General features: G+C 42.9%; 1 protein-coding gene across 1 annotated transcript in view; it reads right to left on the bottom strand.

Moving 5' to 3' along the window:
• The window catches only part of LOC120996567 (solute carrier organic anion transporter family member 2B1-like), a 134,347-nt gene that overhangs the window by 8,538 nt on the left and 100,364 nt on the right, over positions 1 to 25,445 (bottom strand). Inside the window, exons 13-14 of the mRNA XM_040426555.1 lie at positions 24,671 to 24,735; positions 18,072 to 18,192 (exon numbers count right to left, since the gene is read on the bottom strand). Of these exons, the coding sequence (XP_040282489.1) occupies positions 18,072 to 18,192; positions 24,671 to 24,735 (186 nt within the window). The remainder of the gene's footprint in view (positions 1 to 18,071; positions 18,193 to 24,670; positions 24,736 to 25,445) is intronic.

Raw genomic sequence — 25,445 nt, 5'->3', positions numbered from 1 at the left:
TACTATAATACTGCCTCCTATGTACAAGACTATAACTACTATAATACTGCTCCTATGTACAAGAATATAAATACTATAATACTGCCTCCTATGTACAAGAATATAACTACTATAATACTGCTCCTATGTACAAGACTATAACTACTATAATACTGCTCCTATGTACAAGAATATAACTACTATAATACTGTCTCCTATGTACAAGACTATAACTACTATAATACTGCTCCTATGTACAAGAATATAACTACTATAATACTGCCTCCTATGTACAAGAATATAACTACTATAATACTGCTCCTATGTACAAGAATATAACTACTATAATACTGCCTCCTATGTACAAGAATATAACTACTATAATACTGCCCCTATGTACATGAATATAACTACTGTAATACTGCTCCTATATACAAGAATATAACTACTATAATACTGCTCCTATGTACAAGAATACAACTACTATAATACTCCCCCTATGTACAAGAATATAACTACTATAATACTGCTCCTATGTACAAGAATATAACTACTATAATACTCCCCCTATGTACAAGAATATAACTACTATAATACAGCTCTTATGTACAAGAATATAACTACTATAATACTGCTCATATGTACAAGAATATAACTGCTATAATACTGCTCCTATGTACAAGAATATAACTACCATAATACAGCTCCTATGTATAAGAATATAACTACTATAATACTGCTCCTATATACAAGAATATAACTACTATAATACTGCTCCTATGTACAAGAATATAACTACTATAATACTACTCCTATGTACAAGAATATAACTACTATAATACTGCTCCTATGATCAGGAATATAACTACTATAATACTGCTCCTATGTACAAGAATATAACTACTATAATACTGCCTCCTATATACAAGAATATAACTACCATAATACTGCTCCTATGTACAAGAATTGAACTGCTATAATGATCTTTTTATTTAAAATCAGGCAACAAAATATTACAATACATTTACAATAAAATCATAGAAAAGAATAATATAAAGTTAGGCCTCTTTCACACTTGCGTTGTCCGGATCCGGCGTGTACTCCATTTGCCGGAGGTGCCCGCCGGATTCGTAACACCGCAAGTGAACTGAAAGCATTTGAAGATGGATCCGTCTTCAAAATACGTTCAGTGTTACTATGGCACCTAGGACGCTATTAAAGTCCTGTTTGCCATGGTAAAGTGTAGTGGGGAGCGGGGGAGCGGTATACTTACAGTCTGTGTGGCTCCCGGGGCTCTCCAGAATGACGTCAGAGCGCCCCATGTGCATGGATGACGTGATCCATGCGATCACGTCATCCATGCGCGTGGGGCGCCCTGACGTTACTCTGAAGCGCCCTGGGAGCCGCACGGACGGTAAGTATACTGCTCCCCCGCTCCCCGCTACACTTTACCATGGCAAACAGGACTTTAGCATCCTGGGAGCCATGGTAACCATTCAGAAAATGCTAAACGTCGGATACGGTAATGCGCCGAAACGACATTTAGATTAAGGCCGGATCCGGATTAATGCCTTTCAATGGGCATTAATTCCGGATCCGGCCTTGCACCAAGTGTTCAGGATTTTTGACCAGAGCAAAAAGCGCAGCATGCTGCGGTATTTTCTCCGGCCAAAAAACGTTCCGTTCCGGAACTGAAGACATCCTGATGCATCCTGAACGGATTTCTCTCCATTCAGAATGCATTAGGATAATCCTGATCAGGATTCTTCCAGCATAGAGCCCCGACGACGGAACTCTATGCCGGAAGACAACAACGCAAGTGTGAAAGAGCCCTAACATCACTCTGATAATAAACATCACAACGCATTATACAAATTCTTCTTCACACTGTTCACGTTTATAGAGCTGAATCTCAGCCTCATCCAGGTCACTTAGTTTTCTTACTCTTTTTCCTCCTTCCACTGCTGTGACCTGTAGTGCCCCATCTTTTGGTGGACACTGGAGGGTCAGGTTCATCTTCCAGAGGGTCACCATCTGGGTTATGTGAAGAAACATACTCCATTTCTGCCTTTTCTTCTGACTCTTCTTCCCCTAGCGCTCCATACTACCCGGAGGTTGTGGCCAGCACTGGCGGATCTGGGGTTCTCTTTGCTGTAGTGCTGTTCTTTCTTTTTACAGTCTGGAACCCCTCTTCATCCACAGAGGACCTCCGCAGCTTCCTGAGCCCTGCTTTGGCAACTGGTTTACTGGTCACTTTACTCTGCAGATGAGAATTCTCTTCAGTGGCTGGTACTTGTAGTGCTACAGATGGTACTTTAGTTTCCACAGCAGGATTTCTGGATTTCTGAGCCTTTTCAATGGCTGGTACTTGTGGTTCAGCAGATGTTGGTACTTGTAATGGAGTAGATGGGCTATCAGTCTCCAACTCTGCCGGTACTTGTAGTGCATCAGCAGGGTCAACACTCTCTACAGCAGGGTCACTAGTACTTTGCATTACTTCAGCAGGACGATTACCAGTTTCTAGGGCTGCATCTGCTCTTGCAGTGACATCCTCCTGACCTTCCTCCATGTCCTCTGAGAAGATCTCATCACTGCCTCTATTATGATCTGCATGCGGACAATCCCGGAAAGTATGACCAGATCCTAAACACAGGTTACAGATGACCGGACCTGTACAGTTGTCCTTTGAATGTCCAAACTGTCCACAAAATGAGCACTTAATACGGGAGCAGTTGATGGCGAGGTGCCTGCCCCCACATCTGTGACACAGCCGCGGCTGACCGGAGTAGTAGCATATCCCTCTCTCTGAGCCCAGGTAGAAGGAGTGCGGCAGATGTCTGGTCACACCATTGTTCTGCGCTAGTTGTATCATCACGGTGTATCCGCCATTCCAGATGTCTTCCTCATCATAGATTTTTCCGGGATGACTCTTCAACACACACTGTCTGCTCAGCCAATGCTCCAGATCTGCCAGCGCCACCACCTCAGACTGCAACAAGATGGTGGCCTTCACTACCTGAGGCTTGGACAGCTGGATCACCTGTAGATGCTCCCAGATTGACTGTTCTTTGGTGTCATTGTATATATTCCAGAATAAGTCCAGATCATACTGAAGCTTAAAGCTGATGTCATAGATCCTGCTGGAGGGGATATGGATCAGGGCATACACCTCAGATGCCTTAAATTTCATGAAGTCCTTCAGAAGAACTTTCCCTATGTACAGTCTGGAGGGGAGGTTTTCTTCCGGACCCGTATACTTAATCCTGACAGCGTTCCTCCTCTGAGGTGGAGGGTTAGCCGGCCTTGTGACATTGGAGAACAGTCTCCTGAATTGTGGACGATCAGCAGGAGGATCAGTGCTGGGCCTCTCCTCTACAGGCTTACTGACTCCAGATTGTCCTGCAGATCCACCTGTGTCTGCTCCAGACTGCTGTGCAGCTGACACTGTGGACGGCTGAGGGTCCTGTATACTGACCTCCATGTCTGCTCTAGTCTGTGTAGTTGTCTCCTCTGAGAGCTGACTTTCATCCACAGCACTGAGCGGGGTCTCATCCACAACACTGAGCGGGGTCTCATCCACAACACTGAGCGGGGTCTCCTCCACAGCACTGAGCGGGGTCTCATCCACAACACTGAGCGGGGTCTCATCCACAACACTGAGCGGGGTCTCCTCCACAGCACTAAGCGGGGTCTCAATCACAGCAGTGAGCGGGGTCTCAATCACAGCAGGGAGCGGGGTCTCATCCACAACACCGAGCGGGGTCTCATCCACAGCACTGAGCGGGGTCTCGTCCACAACACCGAGCGGGTTCCCGTCCACAGCACCGAGCGGGGTCCCGTCCACAGCACCGAGCGGGGTCTCGTCCACAAAACCGAGCGGGGTCCCGTCCACAGCACCGAGCGGGGACCCGTCCACAGCACCGAGCGGGGTCTCATCCAAAGCACTGAGCGGGGTCCCGTCCACAATGTCCATACATGAAGCACTCTCCTGCTCACACACAGGGTTGCTGTTCTCATTCACTTCACCAGAGTTACAAGCTGAGTCCACTACAATTAACCCCTTGTTGGATGGCTCACTTTGCTCCATAGTATTCCCAGCATTTTCAGAGACTGACTGCTCATACCCCATACATAGTGACCCTGAAAGCAGTGACCCTCCAGGCGCTGCACCCACACATCTCCGAGGGTTTCCTTGCTTCACCATATTATGCACATGGCCGTCATTTTTATTTTTTATTTCTATAATTTCTTTTATCTTCACATTCTGGGCTCTGGCCTCCCTCTTTTTCTCCATTGCCCAACTTTCCACTTTAGGTATTGTGTTTTTACCTTTATCTAGTTTATCTTTTAATATATCAAGTTCACGTGTGCAGTCATCCAGGCATTCATACTTCATCATCTTTTTCTTGGGATCAGCCTCTGTCTTTATCTCATCTCTTAACTTGGAAATGTGCCTTTCCAGTTTAAATAAACTTTTATTTGTCACAGTTGTACTCAATCCAGAAGCACTACAAGTTTCAGTTGACTCACCAGCCACCATTTCCAGATTATCGCTTCCACCATCTCCATGCTGCAGGCCACACTCCAAGCTCTGGGCTTTCCCAGGATCATCAGCCCAGCTCCCCTCCCCTCCACCTGGGTCAGAAGCCATGCCCCCTCCCTGCAGGGAGCTCAGCAGCACACGTCTATCCTCTCCTATGGACAAGAATATAACTACTATAATACTGCTCCTATATACAAGAATATAACTACTATAATACTGCTCCTATGTACAAGAATATAACTACTATAATACTACCTCCTATGTACAAGAATATAACTACTATAATACTGCTCCTATGTACAAGAATATAACTACTATAATACTGCTCCTATGTACAAGAATATAACTACTATAATACTGCTCCTATGTACAGGAATATAACTACTATAATACTGCTCCTATGTACAAGAATATAACTACTATAATACTGCCTCCTATGTACAAAAATATAACTACTATAATACTGCTCCTATGTACTAGAATATAACTACTATAATACTGCTCCTATGTACAATAATATAACTGCTATAATACTGCTCCTATGTACAACAATATAACCACTATAATACTGCTCCTATGTACAAGAATAAAATTACTATAATACTGCTCCTATGTACAAGAATATAACTACTATAATACTGCCTCCTATGTACAGGAATATAACTACTATAATACTGCTTCTATGTACAAGAATATAACTGCTATAATACTGCTCCTATGTACAAGAATATAACTGCTATAATACTGCTCCTATGTACAAGAATATAACTGCTATAATACTGCTCCTATGTACAAGAATATAACTACTATAATACTGCCCCTATGTAGAAGAATATAACTGCTATAATACTGCCTTCTATCTACATGCTCTCTGAAAAAGTACAGGTTACCTTTTTACAGATGAAATTTAATACAATACCACAATGTGCTTTCAATTGCACTTTTAAGGTACCGTATGACATACTGTAGCAGGTTTTTTATAAACTTTGCATGAACTACATTTTCACTGCCGGCTGCTGATTATGTGTTATTGCTCTGAGACTCATTTCTACATCTGTGCTCCATCCCCTTAGTAATAAAATGAGTGAGGAAAGGTGCAATAATTCTCAGTATTGCACTTTTATGGCTGAGTTTTGACATCAATTGAAAATTTCATTACTCTCCAAATCATGGAATCATGTAAAGAACAGAAAAAATATCAGAATTATAAATGAAATTTTTCAAAGTAGCAAATAATATTATAAAGCTCAGGGTTTCCCTGCAATCATATCACACCGATGAGAAGGAGACCAGACAATGAAGAAGACCAGCACAAAACCCGCTACAGTCACAGATCAACATCCAACAACTAAGAGAACAATAACAGTAATAAATAATGTACACTACTAAACTTCTATACAACAAGAATAAATGCTGTATGACAGTTACATTCATGTACATAGGAGCAATATTATAGTGGTTATATTCTTGTACATAGGAGCAGCATTATAGTAGTTATATTCTTGTATATAGGAGCAGTATTATAGTAGTTATATTCTTGTATATAGGAGGCAGTATTATAGTAGTTATATTTTTGTACACAGGAGGCAGTATTATAGTAGTTATATTCTTGTACATAGGAGCAGTATTATAGTAGTTATATTCTTGTACATAGGAGCAGTATTATAGTAGTTATATTCTTGTAAATAGGAGGCAGTATTATAGTAGTTATATTCTTGTACATAGGAGGCAGTATCATAGTAGTTATATTCTTGTACATAGGAGCAGTATTATAGTAGTTATATTCTTGTACATAGGAGCAGTATTATAGTAGTTATATTCTTGTACATAGGAGGCAGTATTATAGTAGTTATATTCTTGTACATAAGAGCAGTATTATAGTAGTTATATTCTTGTACATAGGGTGCAGTATTATAGTAGTTATATTCTTGTACATAGGAGCAGTATTATAGTAGTTATATTCTTGTACATAGGAGGCAGTATTATAGTAGTTATATTCTTGTACATAGGAGCAGAATTATAGTAGTTATATTCTTGTACATAGGAGCAGTATTATAGTAGTTATATTCTTGTACATAGGAGACAGTATTATAGTAGTTATATTCTTGTATATAGGAGCAGTATTATTGTAGTTATATCCTTGTACATAGGAGGCAGTATTATAGTAGTTATATTCTTGTACATAGGAGGCAGTATTATAGAAGTTATATTCTTGTAAATAGGAGACAGTATTATAGTAGTCATATTCTTGTACATAGGAGCAGTATTATAGTAGTTATATTCTTGTACATAGGAGCAGAATTATAGTAATTATATTCTTGTACATAGGAGACAGTATTATAGTAGTTATATTCTTGTATATATGAGGCAGTATTATAGTAGTTATATTCTTGTACATAGGAGCAGAATTATAGTAGTTATATTCTTGTACATAGGAGCAGTATTATAGTAGTTATATTCTTGTACATAGGAGCAGTATTATAGTAGTTATATTCTTGTACATAGGAGGCAGAATTATAGTAGTTATATTCTTGTACATAGGAGCAGTATTATAGTAGTTAGGAGCAGTATTATAGTAGTTATATTCTTGTACATATGAGGCAGTATTATAGTAGATATATTCTTTTATACAGGAGCAGTATTATGGTAGTTATATTCTTGTACATAGGAGCAGTATTATAGTAGTTATATTCTTGTACATAGGAGCAGTATTATAGCAGTTATATTCTTGTACATAGGAGCAGTATTATAGTAGTTATATTCTTGTACATAGGAGCAGTATTATAGTAGTTATATTCTTGTACATAGGAGGCAGTATTATAGTAGTTATATTCTTGTACATAGGAGCAGTATTATAGTAGTTATATTCTTGTACATAGGAGGCAGTATTATAGTAGTTATATTCTTGTACATAAGAGCAGTATTATAGTAGTTATATTCTTGTACATAGGGGGCAGTATTATAGTAGTTATATTCTTGTACATAGGAGCAGTATTATAGTAGTTATATTCTTGTACATAGGAGGCAGTATTATAGTAGTTATATTCTTGTACATAGGAGCAGAATTATAGTAGTTATATTCTTGTATATAGGAGCAGTATTATAGTAGTTATATCCTTGTACATAGGGGGCAGTATTATAGTAGTTATATTCTTGTACATAGGAGCAGTATTATAGTAGTTATATTCTTGTACATAGGAGGCAGTATTATAGTAGTTATATTCTTGTACATAGTGGGCAGTATTATAGTAGTTATATTCTTGTACATAGGAGCAGTATTATAGTAGTTATATTATTGTATATAGGAGCAGTATTATAGTAGTTATATTCTTGTACATAGGAGGCAGTATTATAGTAGTTATATTCTTGTACATAGTGGGCAGTATTATAGTAGTTATATTCTTGTACATAGTGGGCAGTATTATAGTAGTTATATTCTTGTACATAGGAGCAGAATTATAGTAGTTATATTATTGTATATAGGAGCAGTATTATAGTAGTTATATCCTTGTACATAGGAGGCAGTATTATAGTAGTTATATTCTTGTACATAGGAGGCAGTATTATAGTAGTTATATTCTTGTAAATAGGAGGCAGTATTATAGTAGTTATATTCTTGTACATAGAAGCAGTATTATAGTAGTTATATTCTTGTACATAGGAGCAGAATTATAGTAATTATATTCTTGTACATAGGAGACAGTATTATAGTAGTTATATTCTTGTATATAGGAGGCAGTATTATAGTAGTTATATTCTTGTACATAGGAGCAGAATTATAGTAGTTATATTCTTGTATATAGGAGGCAGTATTATAGTAGTTATATTCTTGTACATAGGAGCAGAATTATAGTAATTATATTCTTGTACATAGGAGCAGTATTATAGTAGTTATATTCTTGTACATAGGAGCAGTATTATAGTAGTTAGGAGCAGTATTATAGTAGTTATATTCTTGTACATATGAGGCAGTATTATAGTAGATATATTCTTGTATACAGGAGCAGTATTATGGTAGTTATATTCTTGTACATAGGAGCAGTATTATAGTAGTTATATTCTTGTACATAGGAGCAGTATTATAGCAGTTATATTCTTGTACATAGGAGCAGTATTATAGTAGTTATATTCTTGTACATAGGAGCAGTATTATAGTAGTTATATTCTTGTATATAGGGAGCAGTATTATAGTAGTTATATTCTTGTACATAGGAGCAGTATTATAGTAGTTATATTCTTGTGCATAGGAGTCAGAATTATAGTAGTTATATTCTTGTACATAGAAGCAGTATTATAGTAGTTATATTATTGTACATAGGAACAGTATTATAGTAGTTACATTCTTGTACATAGGAGCAGAATTATAGTAGTTATATTCTTGTACATAGGAGCAGTATTATAGTAGTTAGGAGCAGTATTATAGTAGTTATATTCTTGTACATATGAGGCAGTATTATAGTAGATATATTCTTGTATACAGGAGCAGTATTATGGTAGTTATATTCTTGTACATAGGAGCAGTATTATAGTAGTTTTATTCTTGTACATAGGAGCAGTATTATAGCAGTTATATTCTTGTACATAGGAGCAGTATTATAGTAGTATATTATTGTACATAGGAGCAGTATTATAGAAGTTATATTCTTGTACATAGGAGCAGTATTATAGTAGTTATATTCTTGTACATAGGAGCAGTATTATAGTAGTTATATTCTTGTACATAGGAGGCAGTATTATAGTAGTTATATTCTTGTACATAGGAGCAGTATTGTAGTAGGTATATTTTTGCACATTTGAGGCAGTATTATAGTACTTTATTTTCTTGCACATAGGATCAGTATTATAGTAGTTATATTCTTGTACATAGGAGGCAGTATTATTGTAGTTATATTCTTGTACATAGGAGGCAGTATTATAGCAGTTATATTCTTGTACATAGGAGCAGTATTATAGTAGGTATATTTTTGCACATAGGAGGCAGTATTATAGTACTTTATTTTCGTGGACATAGGAGCAGTATTATAGTAGTTATATTCTTTTACATAGGAGGCAGTATTATAGTAGTTATATTCTTGTACATAGGAGGCAGTATTATAGTAGTTATATTCTTGTACAAAGGAGCAGTATTATGGTAAGTGTATTTTTGTATGTTGGAGCAATGTTATTTTTTGTATATATATATATATATATATATATATATATGGTATATATTATGTTTAGAGATGAGCGAACCCGAACTGTATAGTTCGGGTTCGTACCGAATTTTGGGTTGTTCTTGACACGGACCCGAACCCGAACATTTACGTAAAAATTCGGGTTCGTTGTTCGGCGATTTCTATGACGCATTTTGAAAGCCTGCAAAGCAGTCAATCAACAAGCGTCATACTACTTGCCCCAAGAGGCCATCACAGCCTTGCCTACTATTGGCATGGCTGTGATTGGCCAGTGCAGCATGTGACCCAGCCTCTATTTAAGCTGGAGTCACGTAGCGCCGCACGTCACTCTTCTCTGATTAGTGTAGGGAGAGGATGCAGCTGCTGTTAGGGCGAGATTAACTCAGCAAAAACACTTAATGAAGTCATCGATCTACAGCTGTGAATCATTCAACTGCTGCTATTCAATTGCTCACTGTTTTTCTGTCACTTTTTTCTGGGGTGATCGGCGGCCATTTTGTGTCTTGTGGTGCGTTAGCACAAGCTGCCACTAAGTCCATTTAACCATCAATGGTATTTTTTATATTTTTTTGCTATATCCTACATCAGGGGCTTATTGCTTATTGTCACCCCTAGAAACTCAGGATAGAATTTTCTATATTTTATTGAGGGGTGAAATTCACTAATTCAAAATAGCAATCCCTTAAATCTGGTGTTCCAGCTGTGGCTAGCCAAGTGTAATACTGTCTGCTGTCTGGCAAAGGATCCGTCCACACGACCGTATTTTTTCCCGGTCCGCAAAACGGGGTTCCGTTGGTCCGTGATCCGTGACCGTTTTTTCGTCCGTGGGTCAATGTGGACGGATCCGTTTGACGTTGACACAATATGGTGCAATTTCAAACGGATCCGTCTCCCATTGACTTTCAATGTAAATTCAGGAGTTGATATACCATAGGATCGGCGTTTTCTCCAATCCGATGGTATATTTTAACTTGAAGCGTCCCCATCACCATGGGAACACCTCTATGTTAGAATATACCATCGGATTTGAGTTACATCGTGAAACTCATATCCGACAGTATATTCTAACACAGAGGCGTTCCCATAGTGATGGGGACGCTTCTAGTTAGAATATACTACGAACTGTGTACATGACTGCCCCCTGCTGCCTGGCAGCACCCGATCTTTTACAGGGGGCTGTGATCAGCACAATTAACCCCTCAGGTGCCGCACCTGAAGGGGTTAATTGTGCGTATCATAGCCCCCTGTAAGAGATCAGGGGCTTCCAGGCACTAGGGGGCAGACCCCCCTCCCTCCCCAGTTTGAATATCATTGGTGGCCAGTGTGCGCCCCCCCCCACGGCCCCCCCTCTATTGTAATATCATTGGTGGCCAGTGTGCGGCCCCCCCGTCCCCCCTCTATTGTAATATCATTGGTGGCCAGTGTGCGGCCTCCGTCGGCCCCCCTCCCCCCTCTATTGTAATTTCATTGGTGGCCATTGTGCGGTCTCCCCTCTCCCCCCCTGCCCGATCATTGGTGGCAGCGGAGATTCCGATCGGAGTCCCAGTTTAATCGCTCTGGAGCTCCGATCGGTAACCATGGCAACCAGGACTCTACTGCAGGCCTGGTTGCCATGGTTACTTAGCAATATTTCAATATTAGAAGCATAATACTTACCTGCTGGCTGCTGCGCTGTCTGTGTCCGGCCAGGAGCTCCTCTTACTGGTAAGTGACAGGTCTGTGCGGCGCATTGCTTAATGATCTATCACTTACCAGTAGGAGGAGCTCCCGGCCGGACACAGACAGCACAGCAGCCAGCTATTGCAGGCAACGAGGCCTGCAATAGCGTCCTGGTTGCCATGGTTACCGATCGGAGCCCCAGAGCGATTAAACTGGGACTCCGATCGGAATCTCCACTGCCACCAATGATGGGGGGGGGGAGGGGAGGCCGCACACTGGCCACCAATGATATTACAATAGAGGGAGGGGGGGCCGGGGGGGGCACACACTGGCCACCAATGATAATACAATAGGGGGCGGGGGAGGCCGAACACTAGCCACCAATGATATTACAATACGGGGAGGGGCCGCACACTGGCCACCAATGATATTCAAACTGGGGAGGGAGGGGGGTCTGCCCCCTGCTGCCTGGCAGCCCCTGATCTCTTATAGGGGGCTATGATATGCACAATTAACCCCTCAGGTGCAGCACCTGAGGGGTTAATTGTGCAGATCACAGCCCCCTGTAAGAGACCAGGCAGCAGGGGGCAGTCATGTACACAGTTCGTAGTATATTCTAACTAGAAGCGTCCCCATCACCATAGGAACGCCTCTGTGTTAGAATATACTGTCGGATCTTCGAATCCGTCTGTATGAAAGTAACCTACGGCTACGGATCACGGATGCGGATGCCAATCTTGTGTGCATCCGTGTTCTTTCACGGACCCATTGACTTGAATGGGTCCGTGAACTGTTGTCTGCTCAAAAAAATAGGACAGGTCATATTTTTTGGACGGACAGGAAACACGGATCACGGATGCGGCTGCAAAACAGTGCATTTTCCGATTTTTCCACGGACCCATTGAAAGTCAATGGGTCCGCGAAAAAAAACGGAAAACGGCACAACGGCCACGGATGCACACAACGGTAGTGTGCATGAGGCCTAACAATGAGGAAAACATCTAGTAAGGGACGCGGACATGGTCGTGGTGGTGTTAGTGGACCCTCAGGTGCTGGGAGAGGACGTGGCCATTCTGCCACAGCCACACGTCCTAGTGAACCAACTACCTCAGGTCCCAGTAGCCACCAGAATTTACAGCAATATTTGGTGGGGCCCAATGCCGTTCTAAGGATGGTAAGGCCTGAGCAAGTACAGGCACTAGTCAATTGGGTGGCTGACAGTGGATCCAGCATGTTCACATTATCTCCCACCCAGTCTTCTGCAGAAAGCGCACAGTTGGCCCCTGAAAACCAAGCCCATCAGTCTGTCACATCACCCCCATGCATATCAGGGAAACTGTCTGAGCCTCAAGTTATGCAGCAGTCTCTTATGCTGTTTGAAGACTCTGCTGGCAGGGTTTCCCAAGGGCATCCACCTAGCCCTTCCCCAGCGGTCGGACATAGAATGCACTGACGCACAACCACTTATGTTTCCTGATGATGAGGACATGGGAATACCACCTCAGCACGTCTATGATGATGACGAAACACAGGTGCCAACTGCTGCGTCTTTCTGCAGTGTGCAGACTGAACAGGAGGTCAGGGAGGAAGACTGGGTGGAAGAAGATGCAAGGGACGATGAGGTCATAGACCCCACATGGAATGAAGGTCGTGCCACTGACTTTCAGAGTTCAGAGGAAGAGGCAGTGGTGAGACCGAGCCAACAGCGTAGCAAAAGAGGGAGCAGGGGGCATAAGCAGAACACCCGCTGCCAAGAGAGTTCGCCTGCTAATGGCCACCGCCACCTGGGACCGAGCACCCCAAAGGCAGCTTCAAGGAGTTCCCTGGCGTGGCAGTTCTTCAAACAATGTGCTGACGACAAGACCCGAGTGGTTTGCACGCTGTGCCATCAGAGCCTGAAGCGAGCCATTAACGTTCTGAACCTTAGCAGAACCTGCATGACCAGGCATCTGCATGCAAAGCATGAACTGCAGTGGAGTAAACACCTTAAAAACAAGGAAGTCACTCAGGCTCCCCCTGCTACCTCTTCTGCTGCTGCCTCGGCCTCTTCCTCCGCCTCGGGAGGAACATTGGCACCTGCTGCCCAGCAAACAGAGGATGTACCACTAACACCACCACCTCCGTCACCAAGCATCTCCACCATGTCACACAGCAGCGTTCAGCCCTCCATCTCACAAACATTTGAGAGAAAGCGTAAATTCCCACCACCTAGCCGCCCTCGATCCCTGGCCCTGAATGCCAGCATTTCTAAACTACTGGCCTATGAAATGCTGTCATTCAGGCTGGTGGACACAGACAGCTTCAAACAACTCATGTCGCTTGCTGTCCCACAGTATGTTGTTCCCAGCCACCACTACTTCTCCAAAAGAGCCGTGCCTTCCCTGCACAACCAAGTATCCGATAAAATCAAGTGTGCACTGCGCAACGCCATCTGTGGCAAGGTCCACCTAACCACAGATACGTGGACCAGTAAGCACGGCCAGGGACGCTATATCTCTGTATGCAACGTGCCCACCAGGTGGAACTTCACCTTGCACATGCTGGACAGACTGTGCGAGCAGCAGCAGGCCATAGTGGAGTTTCAGCTGCAGCACGCACGGGTGAGTCGCACTGCGGAACAGCACCACTTCACCACCAATGACTGGGCCTCCATGAGAGACCTGTGTGCCCTGTTGCGCTGTTTCGAGTACTCCACCAACATGGCCAGTGGCGATGACGCCGTTATCAGCGTTACAATACCACTTCTATGTCTCCTTGAGAAAACACTTAGGGCGATGATGGAAGAGGAGGTGGCCCAGGAGGAGGAGGAGGAGGAAGAGTGGTCATTTTTAGCACTTTCAGGCCAGTCTATTAGAAGTGACTCAGAGGGAGGTTTTTTGCAACAGCAGAGGCCAGGTACAAATGTGGCCAGCCAGGGCCCACTACTGGAGGACGAGGAGGAGGTGGAGGAGGATGAGGATGAAGCATGTTCACAGCGGGGTGGCACCCAACGCAGCTCGGGCCCATCACTGGTGCGTGGCTGGGGGGAAACGGAGGACGATGACGATACACCTCCCACAGAGGACAGCTTGTCCTTACCTCTGGGCAGCCTGGCACACATGAGCGACTACATGCTGCAGTGCCTGCGCAACGACAGCAGAGTTGCCCACATTTTAACGTGTGCGGACTACTGGGTTGACACCCTGCTGGATCCCCGGTACAAAGACAATGTGCCCACCTTACTTCCTGCACTGGAGCGTGATAGGAAGATGCGCGAGTACAAGCGCACGTTGGTAGACGCGCTACTGAGAGCATTCCCAAATGTCACAGGGGAACAAGTGGAAGCCCAAGGCGAAGGCAGAGGAGGAGCAAGAGGTCGCCAACGCAGCTGTGTCACGGCCAGATCCTCTGAGGGCAGGGTTAGCATGGCAGAGATGTGGAAAAGTTTTGTCACCACGCCACAGCTAACTGCACCACCACCTGATACGGAACGTGTTAGCAGGAGGCAACATTTCACTAACATGGTGGAACAGTACCTGTGCACACCCCTCCACGTACTGACTGATGGTTCGGCCCTATTCAACTTCTGGGTCTCCAAATTGTCCGCGTGGCCAGAGCTAGCCTTTTATGCCTTTGAGGTGCTGGCCTGCCCGGCGGCCAGTGTTTTGTCTGAACGTGTATTCAGCACGGCAGGGGGCGTCATTACAGACAAACGCAGCCGCCTGTCTACAGCCAATGTGGACAAGCTGACGTTCATAAAAATGAACCAGGCATGGATCCCACAGGACCTGTCCATCCCTTGTGCAGATTAGACATTAACTACCTCCCCTTAACCATATATTATTGTACTCCAGGGCACTTCCTCATTCAATCCTATTTTTATTTTCATTTTACCATTATATTGCGGGGCAACCCAAAGTGGAATGAACCTCTCCTCTGCCTGGGTGCCGGGGCCTATATATCTGATGGTGGCCTGTTCCAGTGGTGGGTGACGTGAAGCCAGATTCTCTGCTGACATGAAGCCAGATTCTCTGTTACGGGACCTCTCTCCAATTGATATTGGTTAATTTTTTTTTTTTATTATTATTATTATTTTTTATTCATTTCCCTATCCACATTTGTTTGCAGGGGATTTACCTACATGTTGCTGCCTTTTGCAGCCCTCTAGCCCTTCCCTGGGCTATTTTACAGCCTTTTTAGTCCCGAAAAGTTCGGGTCCCCATTATTGACTTCAATGGGGTTCGGGTTCGGGGCGAAGTTCGGGTTGAGTTCGGATCCCGAACCCGAACATTTTCGGGAAGTTCGGCTGAACTTCTCGAACCCAAACAAGGTGTTCGCTCAACTTTAATTTTGTTATATTTTTTATATATTTTTTTGTACATGGGGCAACATTATTGTTGTTATATGGTAAATATTGTCTGTAGGTTGTATTATTTTACATGTACAGTGATATATACATGGCTATCAGTAAATGTATTTTGTCAAACATTTACTTGAGGCAGATATTTATCATAGCAGTTGTCAGTTCCTTTTAGCCATACTTTTTTAGCAACGGGTTTTAAATTGTAGTGGGTTGTAGTGGCTCACTCCTTAGTAGTTACAGGGTGGTGCTGCAAGCTCATATAGAGGGAATCACCCCACCCTCTGTTAAAAAGTAAATGGATTTCCTGACCAATTGGGAACAGCATGAACAGCAGGTGTTTGAGAGTTGGGAAGTAATAAAGGAATGGATAAAAATGAAGGCCAGGCAGGCAGACACTTGAGCACTGAGGAAGGGAGAGCAAATCTACCCGAAACGCGTATGGTGAAACAAGTGATGTACCTGTATTGAGAAGCCTCCGATAAAACTGTATGGCCATACAGAGAAAGAATTTTTTTTTTACAGTAAAGGAACAACTACTTTTATCGTCGAAAAGCTGTACCGAAGGAAACTGCGGAACAGAGTGTCAACTCCCGCGATCTTTGGAACTCCCGCAAAATTTGAACCAGCTTGCTGGAAGGAGCGATCAAATAAGCCGGCAGACATTTATAGCTCCACTCAAGCAACAGGGAGACAGCAGATACCAGACGGTAAGCCTATTACCGATTTAAAGTTTACCTCGACTTTAAAAGGAAATACCATAAGAGACTTTTTAATCCAACATTATCAGGATTCCTGTGGACATTTTATGAATACATTGCGTTCCCAGGGGAAATACAGCTACAATATTTAAAGTGACACTCATTTTCCCAATCTGAGATAGATTCACAGAGGAATTACCTCCCCCTTCACAATAACAGCATATACACCTGTTCTATTTCTCATTAATGCAATTATCTAGTCAACAAATCGCATGGAAGTTGCTTCAATGCATTTAGGGGGGTGCTCCTGGTCAAGACAATCTCCTGAACTCCAAACTGAATGTCAGAATAGGAAAGAAAGGTGATTTAAGCAATTTTGAGCGTGGCATGGTTGTTGGTGCCAGACGGGCCGGTCTGAGTATTTCACAATCTGCTCAGTTACTGGGATTTTCACGCACAACCATTTCTAGGGTTTACAAAGAATGGTGTGAAAAGGGAAAAACATCCAGTATGCGGCAGTCCTGTGGGCGAAAATGCCTTGTGGATGCTAGAGGTCAGAGGAGAATGGGCAGACTGATTCAAGCTGATGGAAGAGCAACGTTGACTGAAATAACCACTCGTTACAACCGAGGTATGCAGCAAAGCATTTGTGAAGCCACAACACGCACAACCTTGAGGCGGATGGGCTACAACAGCAGAAGACCCCACCTGGTACCACTCATCTCCACTACAAATGGGTAAAAGAGGCTACAATTTGCACGAGCTCACCAAAATTGGACTGTTGAAGACTGAAAAAATGTTGCCTGGTCTGATGAGTCTCGATTTCTGTTGAGACATTCAAATGGTAGAGTCCAAATTTGGCGTAAACAGAATGAGAACATGTATCCATCCTCTGATGGCTACTTCCAGCAGGATAATGCACCATGTCACAAAGCTCCAATCATTTCAAATTGGTTTCTTGAACATGACAATGAGTTCACTGTACTAAAATGGCCCCACAGTCACCAGATCTCAACCCAATAGAGCATCTTTGGGATGTGGTGGAACGGGAGCTTCGTGCCCTGGATGTGCATCCCTCAAATCTCCATCAACTGCAAGATGCTATCCTATCAATATGGGCCAACATTTCTAAAGAATGCTATCAGCACCTTGTTGAATCAATGCCAGGTAGAATTAAGGCAGTTCTGAAGGCAAAAGGGGGTCCAACATCGTATTAGTATGGGGGCACTAATAATTCTTTAGGTGAGTGTATAATACCTGGACAATACTTGAAGTTTTTGGTGTGTGATTTATATCAGTGAATTTATCGACTATTGACTAGTATTGAACATTTTATTATCATATATTTTAGCATTCAATACAATATCGACTATACTATTATATCTACTATAGTTTATGTGATTGTAGTTTTTGTATGTCATTGCTTAATACACTGTTTTTATTATTTTTATTACTTGAATTTTATCGGGATTTAATAATAAATATTTTCGGCATATGTCAATTTGGTTGCCAAGTGTATGAGTGCTCGCCCATTTTTCCATTGTTAGGTTTAAAATTATTTTCTCACATGAAGGATCACAATGGGGAGACTGACATCTCTTCTCTATCCTGTGGTATAATGGAAGATCTTTATCTGTGTAGATCTCCTCATGCTCATGATTTGGATGGTCACTTACCTTTGCCTCAGCAGATCGGTATTATAATATTGGCAGGCTGCTTTGGCTCCACACTTTTTTCCCCATAGTATGCAGGTGCTATCAATCATACTGCCGAACATGACAGGACCCGGCAGCCAGGCTGGAAAATGGGAAATACATAAATCACCCGCAAAGTAAAGAATAAACATTAATAATCTCTAGAATATTTACTCTGATTTAAGTTACAATTAGAGATCAGCGAAGATCTGAAAAATTTAATTAGCTGCATCGCCAAATTTCACAAAGAAATTTGATTTGTGACGAATTACTTTGTCACGAAGGACATTCCTTTGTATGTGGTGGACGCAATGACAGGGAATGGCGATTGCGCTGTACTCTATCATTGAAGTTTTAGATTTTAGAAAAACAGACTTTTCTAAAATTAGCATTAACCATTAACAGATTTATTTAACCAATCACTGGCAACAGGAGTCGTCCCAGAAGATTGGAAATTAGCAAATGTTGTGCCGATTCACAAGAAAGGTAGTAGGGAGGAATCGGGCAACTATAGGCCAGTAAGCCTGACATCAATAGTGGGGAAATTAATGGAAACCATACTTAAGGAGAGGATTGTGGAACATCTAAAATCCCATGGATTGAAAGATGAAAAACAGCATGGGTTTACTTCAGGGAGATCATGTCAAACTAATCTTATTGATTTTTTTGATTGGGTGACTAAAATAATAGATGGAGGAGGTGCAGTAGACATCGCTTATCTAGACTTTAGTAAGGCTTTCGATACTGTCCCACACAGAAGGCTTATCAATAAATTGCAGTCTTTGGGCTTGGACTCCCATATTGTTGAATGGATTAGGCAGTGTCTGAGGGACAGGCAACAGAGGGTTGTAGTCAATGGAGTATATTCAGACCAAGGTCTTGTTACCAGTGGGGTACCTCAGGGATCTGTTCTGGGACCCATATTGTTTAATAACTTTATCAGCGAAATTGCAGAAGGCCTCAATGGTAAGGTGTGTCTTTTTGCTGATGACACAAAGATTTGTAACAGGGTTGATGTTCCTGGAGGGATACACCAAATGGAAAAGGATTTAGGAAAACTAGAGGAATGGTCAAAAATCTGGCAACTAAAATTTAATGTGGATAAGTGCAAAATAATGCACCTGGGGCGTAAAAACCCAAGAGCAGAATATAAAATCAGTGATACAGTCCTAACCTCAGTATCTGAGGAAAGGGATTTAGGGGTCATTATTTCAGAAGACTTAAAGGTAGGCAGACAATGTCATAGAGCAGCAGGAAATGCTAGCAGAATGCTTGGGTGTATAGGGAGAGGCATTACTAGTAGAAAGAGGGAGGCGCTCATGCCGCTCTACAGAGCACTAGTGAGACCTCATGTGGAGTATTGTGCTCAGTACTGGAGACCATATCTCCAGAAGGATATTGATACTTTGGAGAGAGTTCAGAGAAGAGCTACTAAACTAGTACATGGATTGCAGGATAAAACTTACCAGGAAAGATTAAAGGACCTTAACATGTATAGCTTGGAAGAAAGACGAGACAGAGGGGATATGATAGAAACTGCTAAATACATAAAGGGAATCAACAAGGTAAAAGAGGAGAGAATATATAAAAGAAGAAAAACTGCTACAAGAGGTCATAGTTTTAAATTAGAGGGATAAAGGTTTAAAAGTAATATCAGGAAGTATTACTTTACTGAGAGAGTAGTGGATGCATGGAATAGCCTTCCTGCAGAAGTGGTAGCTGAAAATACAGTGAAGGAGTTTAAGCATGCATGGGATAGGCATAAGGCCATCCTTCATATAAGATAGGGCCAGGGGCTATCCATAGTACTCAGTATATTTGGCAGACTAGATGGGCCAAATGGTTCTTATCTGCCGACACATTCTATGAACCCTTCAAATGCAGCATTCATCACTGATTGCGGTATCTGACATTAAAATTAAGGCCTTTCAGGAGCTAATCCATTTAACAAAGTTAATTAATAAATACATACTCACCCGATCCATTTGATCGCGGAGATGCTGTCACAGCCATTTTGATTGAAGACACTGCTGTGAAATCTCAAACGCACACTTCACCCTGCGCGAGATTTTGCACGGTTTCTACAGTCAAGATGGCTGTGATGGCCTCTTCGCACTCAAATGTATGAGGTGAGTATATGTTTGGAAAGCAAACAACTGGACACTAGTGACTGGGACACAAACCGAGGAAAAGAGAGCAAGAGAAAGAACCCAGTACACAAATGTGTGTTTCTCCAAAATATATTAGGGGTACTCTTTCTCATTATGGCGAGCCCCTAGTATGCCAAGTACATGTACTCAATATTGTCGGCCAGGTGATGCCCCTCGGGGTTTCTGGGAAACATATTCAAATTAGCTTTCCTAAACCTGTCTGATGCCAGTAGATGTTAGACCTGATAATTTGCATATATTTTCCGCAGGAATCAAGTGGAGCATTGTCTAGCATACAATAGTCATCACGTATATCATCCAGTTTCCATAATAGAAATAGTACCCACCCAGCACTTCTCCCCATTGCCTTTTACCTAGAAAAACTGCTTATCTGATAAAGAGGTCTTGTTCTGAAAGAGCTTGTTTGCAGATGTGAGGCTGGCTTAGCTTTTTTATAGCTTTGCAACATATGCATGTTTTAAAGGCAGGAAATCATCTCTGCCAATCCACTGTGTGAAAACAAAGCTGTGCTCCCATTGCTGCTGTGTTCTCTTTACTGTTTATTTACTTGCTGTGCAGCAGCAAATAAGTATAATGATAGCTCCTGCTGTTTCACTTCAATGGGACAGTCCTTCCTATTCATCTGAGAATACAGCACCTCAGTATTTTTATCAATTTTCGTTCACATTTTTGGATCAACTATAGATGAACCAGAGAGACCTCCAAGGTAACATTCAACTGAAAGTGAGACAAGAAAATTACAACATCCCACAACTCTTACAACTCTCTTAATAAAACATACAAGCTAGTTCTCTTTCTAGAAGGACAAGGAAACCAGAACATCTCAAGAGAAACTTGTCCTACTTGGTTGCTCTTGTTGTAGTTGTGATTGGGGTCTTGTGTTGTAATTCTCTTTTCTCACTTTCAGTTGAATGTTACTTTGGAGGTCTCTCTGGTTTATCTGATTGTGATCCAAAACAGTGAGATACAATTGCTAAAGGTGTTGTCTATCTTTGCTATATGAGGGAGCCTTCCCATTGAGGTGAATTGGGACAGCAGGAGCTATAAGTATAACTACTGGCTACTGCACAGCAGTTAACTGTTACAATAAAAGGAACACAGCATCCACATAACTGCTATTGTTATAGCATTTTCACAAAGTGATGCTTTCCAGCCATTTAAGCAAGCTTACATAGCAAAGCAATGAAAAAAGCTAAGCCAGCCTCACATCTGCATCTGTCTCTTTCAGGACAAAAACACTTTATCATAGAAATGAAGATAAGAACAGCTTTTCTTGTGGCAAGGCCTTAAGGGGAACTTCTGGGTGGGTACTATTTCTATTAGGCCTCATGCACACGACAGTATTTTTTCAGGGTCCGCAAAACGGGGTTCCGTTGGTCCGTGATCCGTGACCGTTTTTTCGTCCGTGGGTCTTCCTTGATTTTTGGAGGATCCACGGATCGTTTTGGTGTCCGCCTGGCCGTGCGGAGCCAAACTGATCCGTCCTGACTTACAATGCAAGTCAATGTGGACGGATCCGTTTGACGTTGACACAATATGGTGCAATTGCAAACGGATCCGTCCCCCATTGACTTTCAATGTAAAGTCAGGAGTTAATATACCATCGGATCTGAGTTTTCTCCAATCCAATGGTATATTTTAACTTGAAGCGTCCCCATCACCATGGGAATGCCTCTATGTTAGAATATACCATCGGATTTGAGTTAGATCGTGAAACTCATATCCGACAGTATATTCTAACACAGAGGCGTTCCCATAGTGATGGGGACGCTTCAAGTTAGAATATACTGAGAACTGTGTACATGACTGCCCCCTGCTGCCTGACAGCACCCGATCTTTTACAGGGGGCTGTGATCCGCACAATTAACCCCTCAGGTGCAGCACCTAAAGGGTTAATTGTGCGTATCATAGCCCCCTGTAAGAGATCAGGTGCTGCCAGGCAGGAGGGGGCAGACCCCCTCCCTCCCCAATATTATATTCATTGGTAGCCAGTGCGGCCTCCCCTCCCCCCCCCAAGTTAAAATCACGTTCCGAATCCCCCATCATTGGTGGCCAGTGCGGCCTCACATCTCCCCCCCCCAGTTAAAATCACGTTCCGAATCCCCCATCATTGGTCGCCAGTGCGGCCTCACATCTCCCCCCCCCCTAGTTAAAATCACATTCCCTCATCATTGGTGGCAGTGGAGAGTTCCGATTGGAGTCCCAGTTTAATCGCTGGGGCTCCGATCGGTAACCATGGCAACCAGGACGCTACTGCAGTCGTGGGTTGCCATGGTTACTTAGCAATTTTTAGAAGCATTATACTTACCTGCGAGCTGCGATGTCTGTGACCGGCCGGGCGCTCCTCCTACTGGTAAGTGAAAGGTCTGTGCCGCGCATTGCTTATAGCACAGACCTTTCACTTACCAGTAGGAGGAGCGCCCGGCCGGTCACAGACATCGCAGCTCGCAGGGAAGGCTACTTTCACACTAGTGTTCAGGGCTCCGCTTGTGAGTTCTGTTTGAAGGCTCTCACAAGCGGCCCCGAACGGATCCGAACGGATGCGTCCAGCCCTAATGCATTCTGAGTGGATGCGGATCCGCTCAGAATGCATCAGTCTGGCACCGTTTGTCCTCCGCTCCGCTCAGCAGGCGGACACCCGAACGCAGCTTGCAGCGTTCGGGTGTCCGTCTGGCTGTGCGGAGGCAAACGGATCCGTCCAGTCTTACAATGTAAGTCAATGGGGACGGATCCGTTTGAAGTTGACACAGTATGGCTCAATTTTCACAAACGGATCCGTCCCCCATTGACTTTCAATGTAAAGTCTGGACGGATCCGTCTGAACTACTTTCACACTTAGAATTTTTTTTAAACTATAATGCACGGATGCAAACGTCTGCATTATAGGAGCGGATCCGTCTGTGCAGACACCAGACGGACCCGCTCTGAACGCAAGTGTGAAAGTAGCCTAAGTATAATGCTTCTAAAAATTACTAAGTAACCATGGCAACCAGGACTGCAGTAGCATCCTGGTTGCCATGGTTACCGATCGAAGCCCCAGCGATTAAACTGGGACTCCGTTCGGAACTCTACTGCCACCAATAAAGGGGGATCGTGATTTTAACTAGGGGGGGGGAGGGGAGATGTGAGGCCGCACTGGCCACCAATGATGGGGGATTCGAAACGTGATTTTAACTGGGGGGGGGAGAGGGGAGGCCGCACTGGCCACCAATGAATATAATATTGGGGAGGGAGGGGGGTCTGTCCCCTCCTGCCTGGCAGCACCTGATCTCTTACAGGGGGCTATGATACGCACAATTAACCCTTTAGGTGCGGCACCTGAGGGGTTAATTGTGCGGATCACAGCCCCCTGTAAAAGATCGGGTGCTGCCAGGCAGCAGGGGGCAGTTATGTACACAGTTCTCAGTATATTCTAACTTGAAGCGTCCCCATCACTATGGGAACGCCTCTGTGTTAGAATATACTGTCGGATATGAGTTTTCACGAAGTGAAAACTCATATCTGAAAAAGCTTTTATGCAGACAGATCTGTGATCCGTCTGTGTGAAAGTTGCCAACGGCCACGGATCACGGACGCGGATGCCAATCTTGTGTGCATTTTCCGAGTTTTCAAAGGACCCATTAAAAGTCAATGGGTCCGCAGAAAATCACGGAAAACGGTCGTGTGCATGAGGCCTTATAGAGACCAGTTGATATATATGTGATGACTATTGTAGACTAGAAAATGCTTCTCTGATTTCTGGGAAAAATGTGTGCAAATTATCATGTCTAACATCTACTGGCATCATATAAGTTTAGGAAAGCTAATTTGAATATTTATTTGATATATACAGTATATCACAGAAACCCAGAGGTGCATCGCCTGGCCTACAATATTACATACATGTACTCAGCATACTAGGGGCTCTCCGTAATTAGAAAGACTACCCCTAAGACAATGCACATACAGTATATAGTTGAGGTCCATACATTTGTATTCTAGGCTCTCTCTCTGGCTCACCCAAAATGAATCACCAAAAATTCAATTTCCTGTGGATCTGATCTTTTTCAGAAATTTGGACCAGTTTTCTCATCCTTAAATGGGACATTAAACCTTTGGACACAATGGATGGAAGAAACCAGGGACTAGAATACAATACTAAGCTACTGAAAACCACAGACTGAAACATTAAATCCTTAGATATTATGGACCAGAACACGACACCAGCCATGTCCATCCCTGTACAACAGCTACAAAGCTTTTGGAACAGGCGACTATGTTATTGTAATCGGTTACCATGGACCGAGGACAACACGATCCCTGTGCAAGGGACTATTTAGTCTAATAAGAGGAAATAATTGTCCAGTGATGTCCCCGGAGCTGCTGTTTGGACAGGACAACTGAACTCAGCAGAAAACAAAGGACTCTTACCAAGGATCCTCAGGAGCATGAACTGTATGCCGATTGCCAGGGACTTTTCAGCAGGGTTAACGCTCCTGAAATATATGACAGGAAATAAAATTACATCTGACACCAACATTAACCTCTTGTATCTCTGCAGCTCCTTCACTGATCTTATTCTGTATGAACGGAAGATGTTGAATGGCAAATGTATTGCACAAGCTTCTACAGAGCTCAAAATAACATCACCTACCTACCCGATAGAGGGTAAGACCACCCTGACCTATCACAAATGAGAGGTCTGTAACTGAGGATCAGTACAGGATAAGTAATGTAATGTATGTACACAGTAAATGCACCAGCAGAATAGTGAGTGCAGCTCTGGAGTATAATACAGGATGTAACTCAGGATCAGTGCAGGATAAGTAATGTAATGTATGTACACAGTGACTGCACCAGCAGAAAAGTGAGTGCAGCTCTGGAGTATAATACAGGAGGTAACTCAGGATCAGTACAGGATAAGTAATGTATGTATACAGTGACTGCACCAGCAGAATAGTGAGTGCAGCTCTGGAGTATAATACAGGATGTAACTCAGGATCAGTACAGGATAAGTAATGTATGTACACAGTGACTACACCAGCAGAATAGTGAGTGCAGCTCTGGAGTATAATACAGGATGTAACTCAGGATCAGTACAGGATAAGTAATGTAATGTATGTACAGAGTGACTCCACCAGCAGAATAGTGAGTGCAGCTCTGGAGTATAATGCAGGATGTAACTCAGTATCCGTACAGGATAAGT

The sequence above is a fragment of the Bufo bufo genome, chromosome 3, assembly GCF_905171765.1.
Source record: "Bufo bufo chromosome 3, aBufBuf1.1, whole genome shotgun sequence".
Lineage (NCBI taxonomy): Eukaryota > Metazoa > Chordata > Amphibia > Anura > Bufonidae > Bufo > Bufo bufo.
This window is presented reverse-complemented; position numbering and strand designations above follow the sequence as displayed.